The 11,076-nt window shown below is 46.7% G+C and overlaps 1 protein-coding gene across 1 annotated transcript in view; it reads left to right on the top strand.

Moving 5' to 3' along the window:
• Positions 1-11,076, top strand: part of LOC134346952 (polyunsaturated fatty acid 5-lipoxygenase-like) — a 59,528-nt gene continuing 48,452 nt past the window's right edge. The window contains exons 1-2 of the mRNA XM_063048845.1: positions 1-363; positions 8,595-8,811. Of these exons, the coding sequence (XP_062904915.1) occupies positions 214-363; positions 8,595-8,811 (367 nt within the window). The 5' untranslated portion in view covers positions 1-213. The remainder of the gene's footprint in view (positions 364-8,594; positions 8,812-11,076) is intronic.

Raw genomic sequence — 11,076 nt, 5'->3', positions numbered from 1 at the left:
TCCGCCGATTGGCTGTGGAGTGCCAGGTAGGGTGCTAAGATATACAGCCTTCTTGCTGAAGTTGGAAGTCTCCTCCCCGATCGCATTCCCCAAGAGATTCTTATCACCTGAGCTTCATCGTCTCGAAACCTCTGAGCACAGTGCTCGGGTGGGCGGCTACGCGGCTACTCGACTCCTCTCCCGAGCGCAGAGCGGCGGTGGTCGGCAGCAGCCATGGTCACCTACAAGGCCACCTTCCGGACGGGTACGGCCAGGTTCTCCGGGACGGACAGCACCGTGCACTGCACGCTGATCGGCGAACACGGCAAGAGCCACCGAACCGTCATCGACAAGTGGCTAAAGCAAGACTTGGAGAGGTGCTCGGTGAGTATCGGCGGTGGGGAGCGGAGTGCAGGGGAGGGAGTCGCGGGTATTGGGGGAGGCGAGACTTGGCAATCGTGTTTTTTTTGTTCTCACTTGTACGAGATGTGGCGAAAACTTATTGCTTGCGTGCAATCCAGACATAGAATTCCAGTCCACCCCACTTCCCCCGTAGCTCAACGCGATACTGAACACGAGAAATTCCCTCTGCAGATTCTGGAAATCCAGAGCAACACACCCAAAATGCTGGAGAATCTCAGCAGGTCAGGCAGCATCTATGCGAATGAATAAACATTCGACGTTTCGGACCGAGACCCTTCGCCAAGACCTGTGTGTCTGTTACTAATTCCTGCATTATGTTTATCTGTACAGGTCGAGGTAGCCCAAAGGGAAACGGGATGCGGGATATACGGTGAAAGCATATATCTCCAACACACACACACACACACACACACACACACACACACACACACACGTATACACACACACACGTATACACACACACAATGTCATAGAAACACGGACACAGACACAAAACACGCATACACACGCACACTGACACATACACACACACAACTACACAGACCCACCCACTCATGGACACAAACACACAGACACATACACACACACAGATACACAGAGACAAACACACTCACACACACACACACAAACACATGGATACACACACTTGCACACACACATACACACAGACATAGACACAGGCACACAAGTACACAAACACACTCCCTATCACACACAAACACTCACACACTGACACAAACACACTCACACAGTCACACTCTATCATACAGGGGCATTGGTGGTGGACCCAAATGCAAGACACAGACACTGAAGTACTAGGAACAGAACTTGACTAGAGAGCTGGGACAAGAACACAGACTTGGGCTGGGACATTGGCTAGGTGAGCGGGACCAGGACAAGGAACTGGGAAATAGGAGCCTGGGCTTGGACTCTGAGCCGGAGACTGGACAAAGACCCAGAACCTGGGTCTTGACTCGGGCTCGGACCCCGGAACTAGGCTCGGACATGATGTGGCTTCAGGAGTGGACATGGCTTGGGTTCTTCATGGCAAGGACACGATGAAGCTTGGTTTCTTCGAGGTGAGGACATGACAAGGCTTGGGTTCTTTGAGGTGAGAACATGATGAGGCTTGGGTTCTTCGAGGCGAAGACATGACGAAACTTGGGCTTGGACTCCGAGCCGGAGACTGGACAAGGACCCAGAACCTGGGTCTTGACTCGGGCTCGGACTCCAGAACTAGGCGAAGACATGACGTGCTCTTGGGAGATAGGACTAGGCGAGGCTACAGGACAGAACAAGAGACTCCTGGGCAAGACGAGGGAACTCTGGCACAGGATGAAGCACATGGACAGGACAAGAATACGAAGCCTTGACTTGGTACTCAGGAACAGCCAAACCTTGAATTTGGGACAATAGGAACCTCGGAACCTTGTACTTGGTTATATACAGTAAGTTCTCGTAGGCACACACTTATCCACAGAGGTTTTAATGAAGTTGGGAAAGCTGTGGTGTACTCATTTGGAACTGAAGATGAATCCCTGAATACTTTCCAGTCCACCGATTCAAAGCAGTCCCGTAAGCACTCCTGTGCTTCCCTTGTACAAACCTTCTTGGCCCTCACTGCTGGTGCTGCAGTCTTCAGTCTCTGTCTATACTCAGGGAGTAGAAGTACAGCCAGGTGATCAGACTTTCCAAACTGTGGGATTGGAATAGCAATTGATGGTGCCATAAAAGTGGTCCAGTGTACTGATTCCTCTGGTACCACAAGTATTCTGTTGTTAATAGTTACTTAGAGGCTTTTTCAAGCTGGCCTGGTTAAAATCCCCCAAAATGATGGGGGAGGCATCAGGGTGTGCTGGTTCATGCCTGTTGATTACGTCGCTCAGTTCGTCTAGATCCTGTTTGACACGGGCCTGAGGTCAATGTACACCGCTAACAAGATAATGGCTGAAATCACCTACGGCAGATAAAATGGACAGCGCTTGATTGCGAAACGTTCCAGATCGGGTGAGCAGGGTTTGGACAGCATAGGAACATTTGTACACCATAAGCAGTTAATTATAAAGCCCATTCCTGTCATGGTCTGGTCCGTAAAGTCCGCATTCCTATTCACGGTTCGGTCCATCGTTCCTTATTCCAAGTTTTCCTGTTTTCCCTTGTCCTGGTGTGTGCCTTAATTGAGGCACATGATTCTCATTTTGGGCTGGCTACATAAACAGCTCCTGGGTTCAGCTTCAGTTGCTGGACTGCCCCTTCCCCCCTTCCCCCCTTCCCCCCTTCCCCCCTTCCCCCCTTCTCCCTCCCCCTCCCCCTCCCCCTTCCCCCCCCGAAGCCTCGCCTGCTACCTTCGCCTGTGTCCTTGCCTGTAACGCCATCAGGTTCAACTGCCAGGGCAAGGTCGGGGCCTTGCTGTGTCTAGATAAGGAACTGGCCTTCATTGTTTGGAACTGTCTCTTTGTGTCCATGCCTTCGCTAGGTAGGTCCAGCCATTTGCCACTACCTTGTGTTGGGAACCGTCTCTTTGTGCCCTTGCCTCCACTGGGTACGTCCAGCCGTTTGCCGCTACCTTGAGCAGAGTTCTGTCTCTCAATGTTCTGCGTATGAGTCCCGGCCCTACGTCCTGCTTCCTAGGAAGGGTCCTGACTCTGTGTAGAGCCCCAGCCCCAAGTCCTGTTCCTAAGGAGAGGTCCCGGCTCTGTTTTCCATGTTCCTGTCTCCCTCAAGACCAAGTCAAGGCTTCGTATTCTTGTCCTGTCCATGTGTTCGCCCAACCCAGGAGTACCTCGCCCAGGAGTACCTGCTGGGATTCCCTCATCCTGTCCAGGTATCTCACATCCAATCCTGTTGCCACTCCTTGTCCTGTAGCCATGTCTTGTCCTGCCTAGATCTGGGGTCTGAGCCTGAGTCAAGACCCAGGTTCCGGATCCCTGTCCAGTCTCTGGCTCGGAGTCCTTGTCCAGGTTCCAAGTTCCTAGTTCCTTGTCCAGGTCCCACTTTCCTAGTCTAGTCCTAGTCCAGGCCCTGTGTCCTAGCCTCGTCCAGGGCCTGTGTCTTGTCCAGCGTCATTTCCTCCCCACTTCTCTTGCTTGCTTGACACACCTAGTCCTGTTCCTAGTACTTCAGTGTCTGTGTCTTGCATTTGGGTCTGCTCCCAGCACCCCCATTATGACAATTCCACCTCCTCTGTCTTTGAAAGAGTCAGCAGACCTTTCTAGATGGTGAATTGTGAAGCCAGTGAGCTGTATCGCTGGGTCCAGAATGGGGGGGGAGGGTGCAGGGGAATATCCAAGTTTCTGTAAAACAAAAAAATACGTAACAGACCCTAACGTCCCTGCGGTACAGCAATCTGGCACTGAGATCTTTGGTTTTATTTACCAGAGGCCACACATTTGGCATCAGAATACTTGGTAGTGGTAGTCCGAATCCTCTTCTCCTTAAACAAACTTCTAAACCAGCACGGCATCCTCTCTTCTGCTGTTCTAGCAGAGCAGCAATGGCTGGAGTTTTTGGAAGCATTTCTGAAAGCGCTGGATATATACATCCCAAAGAGGAAGAAATATTCTAAAGGCAAAATGACACAACCATGGTGAACAAGGGAAGTCAAAGCCAACATAAAAGCCAAAGAGAGCCAGACAATAGAGCAAAAAATAGTGGAAAGTTAGAGGACTGGAAAGCTTTTAAAAAACCAAAAGGTAATATGTATTTTTCAAAAGTCACCGAAGACTGGTGAAATCCGTAAGGATGGGAAATGGGCTACATTGTCCCAATATACAAGAAGGGTGACCACACTGACCCCGGAAACTATAGAGCAGTAAGCTTAACATGTATAGTAGGTAAGATAATGGAAACATTAATAAAGAATGAGATGGAGAAGCAGGTGATAAGATACAGCCTCAGAATAGGGGGAACGTCCATTTAAATTGGAGATGAGGGGGAAATTTCTTTAGCCAAAGAGAGGCTGTGGAGGCCGTCATTGGGTATATTTATGACAGAGGTTGATAGCTTCTTGACTAGTCAGGGCCTGAGGGGGATACGGGGAGAAGGCAGGAGATTGGAGCTGAGAGGGAAATGGATCAGCAATGATGAAATTGCCATATTCAAAGTCAGAGTGTCGGGGCTTGAGGTGAGGGACAAGCTGGTTCAGGACACTGCTCTGTGTCTTTTACTTGACTCTGCACTGAACTAAGGATATGGGGACGGACTCTCTGTGTGGACTTCAGTTCTGAACGCTATTTTATTGTTTATTGTTGGCATGATGTGCTTTTCTCCTGCACGTTGGATGTTCTTTTATGGGTCCTTTTGGGTTTCTTTGTTTTGTGTCTGCCTGTAAGCAGACAAATCTCAAGTTTATATGTAGTGTGCGTACTTTGATAATAAATGTACTTTGAACTTTGTAAATTGCCCTGTGGTTAGGCTAGGGTTAAATTGGTGGGATGCTAGTCAGTGTGGCATGTTATTGCGTGCTGTATCTCTAAATAAAAATATAAAAATATTGGAAGAGTTGGATTAGGGGAACATGACAGCACCACCGGGAAGGGGATTTAAGAGAGGTGACTAGTTCAGGGGTCTAAAGGCAGCTCTTTTGAGTCTAGTTGTTCTGGGCTTTCAAAATCCTGCATCTTCATCGAGAGGTTCTGGGTTTCAAACTCCTGTATCTTCTTCAAGAAAGCAGAATGAAGAAGAGGGAGCAGTCATGGTGGCAGGCATCCCTGACAATACCTTTAGGTCTTCCTGAAGCACTGCGCAGTAAAGGTGAACCAGATGGAAGGAAGTGATGAGCCTGTGATTGACAAGGTGGGATGAACAATCTCCGTGGGTTTCATCGCTCCACAGCAGAACAGCTGCCATCCCAGGCTGATATACAACCCTTTAGCACACTTCCTACAAGCTGAGTCTTCTCAGATGTCTAAGAAATCATGCACGCTGATGCACTTTCTTGATCACCGCATCAGTTTGGAAGGACCAGCTGAAGATGCTGGAGATATGGATGCCAAAAAATTTCTCTATTGCAGCTCTGTCAATGAAACCAAGAGTCCCCCCACCCAATATAGCATTTAGTCTGATGGCCAAAAAGCTCAGTTTTGGTTTCATCAGACCATAGAACCTTCTTCCAGCTGACTTCAGAGTCTCCCACATGCCTTCTGGCAAACTCTAGACGAGGTTTCATGTGAGTTTTTTCGACAGTGGCTTTCTCTTTGCCACTCTCCCATAAAGCTGTGACTGGTGAAGCACCCGGGCAACAGTTGTTGTGTGCACAGTCTCTCCCATCTCAGCCACTGAAACTTGTAACTCCTCCAGAGTTGTCAGAGTTGTCGTTGGTGGCCTCCCTCTCTAGTCCCCTTCCTGCACGGTCACTCAGTTTCTGAGGATGGCCTGCTCTAGGCAGATTGAGTGGAGCACCAACACTGAAGCTGTGTACAAGAAGGGCCAGAGTCGGGTCTACTTCCTGAGGAGACTGGGCCCCTTTGAAACATGCAGGCCTCTCCTCCACATGTTCTACCGGTCTGTTGTCACCAGTACAGTCTTCTATGTGGTGGTGTCCTGGGGCAATGGCATCAACACAGGTGATTCCAACAGGCTCAATAAACTGATGAGAAAGGCTGGCTCTGTTATAGGAGTCAAACTAGAAGCACTGGAGATGTGGTAGAACAAAGGACCTATGGAAAATCCTGGCAATTCTGGACAATATTTTTTTAGCCTCTGCATGTCACCTTTAGTAATAGATCAAGACAACTGTGTTGCTCCAAAGAGCGCTATATGAGGTCATTCTTACCTTTGGCTGTTGGGCTCTATAATGAGTTAACCTATAGCCAGGGAAGTGATGATGCCACCCCGGTCCTGTTAGACTGTTTGAGGTAACATTTTTTATTCTTTCTTCCTTCTTTTCTAATATTTGTATATCTGTGCTCTTGTAATGCTACTGTGACACTGTCATTTCCTTTGGGATCAATAAAGTATCTGTCCATCTAGCTATCTATTTAAAGCTGTGCCATATTCTTTCCATTTCTTGACAACAGACTTTACTGTACTCCGGGGATATTCAGTGACTTGGAGATTTTCTGTATCCATCTCCTGACTTGTGCTTTTCAATAACCTTCTTGTGGTGTTGCTTGGAGTGTTTTTCTGTCTTCATGGTGTAGTTTTTGCCGGGATACTGACTCACTAGCAGTTGGACCTTCCAGATATAAGTGTATTTTTACTGCAATCAATTGAAACACCTTGACGACACATGGTGATCTCCATTTAACTAAACATGTGACTTCTGAAACCAATTGGCTGCACCAGTGATGATTTGGTGTGTTATATTAAATGGGGGTGAATGGGGTGAACTTAAGCAATCAATTATTTTGTCTTTTATATTTGTAATTAACTTAGATCACTCTAGAGATCTGTTTTCACTTTGACATGAAAGAGTCTCTTTCTGTTGATCAGTGTCAAAAAAGCCAAATTAAATCCACTGTGATTCAATGTTGTAAAACAATAAAACATGAAAACTTCCAAGAGGGTGAATACATTTTATAGGTACAGTGTACTTAATACAATTCACGTCTTTTTCTATGATCATGTATTGCATTATTCTGCTGCTGTGAAGTCAGCAAATCTCACAACGGAGGGGAGGAGAAGATGGCGGCACAACGCAGCGTGCGCGGCTGCTCCAAATTGATATTGTATTTGTTAAATAGGAGCTGTGCACAATCCTGATTTGATGGAGATGGACATGAGAAGCACGGAGGGACATCTGGAGAAACTTCTGAAATGCCTCCTTCTGCTGCCACTGTGCGATCAAGGATCTCCGGAGAGAAGGCCCCAAATCCTTGGCTTTGCCTATTGCCTGTTGCCGGGGCCGGGGTCGAGGTGCTCGGCAGAGATGGTGCTCGGTACTCAGTGTCGGCGGGCTGGTCGGAGGCTCGAAGTTTTTGGATGGACTCAGAATCGGACTGTGGTCGGGTGCTTCCAGGATGCTGCATCGGCAAGTTTGCGGCGCTGGAAGCTCATGACAGGGAGAGTTTCTCCCTTCTACTGTCTGTGTGAGATGATGGGGCTATCGGAGAGACTTTGAGACTTTTTTTTTACCGTGCCCATGGTCTGTTCTTCATCAAATTATGGTATTGCTTTGCACTGTTGTAATTAAATGTTATAATTATGTGGTTTTTGTCTTTTTTTTCAGTCTTAGTTTGTCTTGTGTTTCTGTGATATCATACTGGAGGAACATTGTATCAATGCATGCATTACTAAATGACAATAAAAGAGGACTGCGTGTCCTCATAATCTAATCTAATCTAACATGCCAGTGATATTAAACCTGACTCTGATTTCCAGCATCTGCAGAATCTCTTGTTTCTAACTCGAATCTGGCACCCACCTCCAGCCCAGCACCATTGATAAAGACAGTGGTGTGTACCCGGCCCCACTCATTTGATTTGCTGTCATTGAGTAAGATTCTGTCATAATGTCACCATAATGAGGCACATCAGCCAGGGATGTTGAGTACAAGGGTTAAGAAGTCATGTTGCAGCCATTCAGAACTTAGGCCACACTTGGAGAATTTTGTGCATTACAGGAAGAGGGTGGAGGCTTTGGAGAGAGTGCAGAAGTAGTTCACCAGGATGCTGGTGAATACTTTACAGCATAGAAACAGATCACCTGGCTCATCTAGTCCCTGCCAAACCATTTAAACTGCCTCCTCCCATCGACTTACAATGGGACCACATCCCTCCATACCCTACCATCCATGGACCTATCCAAACTTCTCTTCAACATTGAAATTGAGCTGACATGCATCACTGCTCGTTCCACATTCTCTCCACTCTCTGAGTGAAGAAGTTTCTGGCCATGTTCCCTTTAAAGCTTTCACCTTTCACCCTTAACCCATGACCTCTGGTTGTAGTCCTACCCAAAAGATTAGGTCTTTGTAATGTTCAGTCTGTCTCTGATAAGAGTAGAGTCATGGCCACATAGTCGTTGATGCACAGGTTGTAGAACAGGGAGGAATGTGCACAGAGCTCTGGGGAGCGCTGGTATTGAGGGTCAGGGTGAACGCAATGTTATAACCAGTTCTAACGGACTGTGATCTGTTAGTCAGGAAGTGAAGGAGCCAGCTACAGATGGGGGGGGGCGGGGTGGGCAAGGTCAAGATCCCGGGTCACCTTTTGCACTCTGCTCTCTCACCTCTGCCCTCACTCCTTTCCCAGGTGGACCAATACGACATCCCCAGCGACAGAGACCTGGGCAGCATTTGGTTCGTGGAGCTGGAGGTGACTCGTTACCTGGTGCCAGATTTCTGGTTCCTGGGCAACAATGACTGGCTCTGCTGCTCGGTGACGGTGGAGGGGCCGTCGGGGAAGAGTCTTCACTTCCCCTGCTACAGGTGGCTGGACGAGTGCACGGTCTGCCTTCGTGAGGGGACAGGTGAGAAGCAGACGTCAGAGCTCCAAAGTATATTTATTATCAAAGTACGTATGCAGTATTCAGCTCTGAGATTCGCCTTCCCGCAGACAGACATAAAATACAGAAACACCATGGAACCAACCCATTCAAAGAAAAACATCAAATATCAAACACGCCTCCCCCTCACACGCAAAAAAATTGCGCAAACGGCAAGAAAAATAAGAGCGGAAACACAGAATAGAAAACACAAAATCAAAAGGCATGTTTCAGTTCAGTTCAGCTCAGTGTTCATGATCTGCAGGTTGCCCCAGTTCAAAAGTCATAACAAAAAAGAACGCCTGGAACGAGAGCACATCATAAAGCTGAATTAAGAGTCCAAACCTACAATCCGTGTCGAATAAACCTTGCTCCTGTCAACATCCACCCACAGCAGTGAGGGAGAGAGAGAGGTCATTTGAATGCAAGAACCTTCCCTCGGGAGCAATGAGTGACAGACCTGCCACGCGCAGACACCTTCCTCAGGATCCAAGATTCAAATCTGTTTTTCATGTGTACATGGAAACACATAGTGAAATCCATTGTTTGTGTTAACAAACCAACGCACCCAAGGAGGATTGAGACAGATTGGGAGAATGGGGCAGATGGAATCTAGTGTCGGGAAGTGTAAGGTCATGCACTTTGGTGGAAGGAATAAAGGTGTAGACTGTTTTCTAACAGGGAAAAATTTCAAAAATTAGAGTTGCAAAGGGACTTGCGAGTCCTTGTTCAGGATTCCTTAAACGTTGACTTGCAGATTGGTGGTGAGGAAGGCAAGTGCAATGTTGGCATTCATTTCCAGAGGACTAGAATATAATAGCAAGAGTGTAACGTTGAGGCTTTATAAAGCACTGGTCAGACCGCACTTGGAGTATACTGAGCAGTTTTGCACCCTTTATCAAAGAAAGGATGTGCTGATGTTGGAGAGGGTTCAGAGTAGGCCGCCTTTCTGAGGCATCGGCTTTTGAAGATGCCCTCAATGCTGGGGGAGCTAGTGCCCATGATGGAGCTGGCTGACTTTGCAGCTTCTTCCGATTTTGTGCAGTGGCCCCTTCATATAGGACGGTGATGCCACCAGTTAGAATGCCCTCCACGGTACAGTGGTTTCTCAGCCCGGTGGGAGAGGGGAGATGAGAGAACATCTGGGGTGGGAGAAGTCCTTGATTATCAGAATCAGGTTTAATATCGCTAGCATATATCATGAAATTTGTTGTTTTGTGGCAGCAATACATAATAACAAAAACTATAAATTACAATAAGAAATATATATATATGTATACTTCTTCTTCAAGTGCCTTGTGTGTTACACGCTTGGGCGATCATGGCTTTCCACATCGAACGATCCCATGCAGCGTCAATGATATCTCGCACACTTAGATCTGTTAGTTCTTTCACAGTGTCCATATATTTTCTTCTTTGCCTTCCTCTTCCATGTTCCCCAGGCATACGGCCTTGTAATGTAAGGCATTCTATTTCTCCCTTTCTGATGACATGGCCCAGGAATTCAAGTTTCCTCTCATTTAATGTTCTCATTAAAGATCTTTTTGTATGGGCACGTTGGAGAATTGTCTCATTAGTTACCCTATCTCTATGATATTTTCAGCATTCTTCTAAGAAACCACATTTCTGTTGCTTCTAAGTTTCTTTGGAGTTCTGGTGTTATAGTCCATGTTTCAGAAGCATACAGCAAGATTGACCAGATGTAACATTTTAGTAACCTAAGCCTTGTTGTAGTAGAAATGTGTCCGTTGGTAAAAAAAATAGGTTTCATTTTTTGGAAGTTGGTTTTGGCAATGGCAATTCTTCTTTTTATTTCTACTTTATTTCTAGCATCTTGTGATATAAAGCTACCAAGGTAATTAAAGCTGGTCTTTTGTTCAATCTCTTGGTTACCGATGTACAATTGGCAGTTGAGAGTATCCTGCTGTTTTGATATTACCATACACTTGGTTTTTTTTAAACAGTTGACGGTTAGACCAAAATCTGCACTTGTTTGTACTGCTTTGTCTAGGAGAATTTGTAGGTCTTCTGCAGCACTTGCTAGTAGGGTGGTATCGCCTGCATATCTTATATTGTTGATGTTAACACCTCCAATTTTTATCCCATCTAGGTCTTCTATTTCTCTGAGAATCATTTCACTATAGATAAACAATTCCGGTGAGGCAACGCATCCCTGTCTAACTCCTCTTTGAATTTTAGTCCAACTGCTTATATTATCATCAATTTTTACCGCTGTCGTTTAGTTCCAAT

The sequence above is a fragment of the Mobula hypostoma genome, chromosome 5 (assembly GCF_963921235.1).
Source record: "Mobula hypostoma chromosome 5, sMobHyp1.1, whole genome shotgun sequence".
Classification (NCBI taxonomy): domain Eukaryota; kingdom Metazoa; phylum Chordata; class Chondrichthyes; order Myliobatiformes; family Myliobatidae; genus Mobula; species Mobula hypostoma.
The sequence above is the reverse complement of the archived record's forward strand: the minus strand, read 5'-3'. Positions and strand labels throughout refer to the sequence as shown.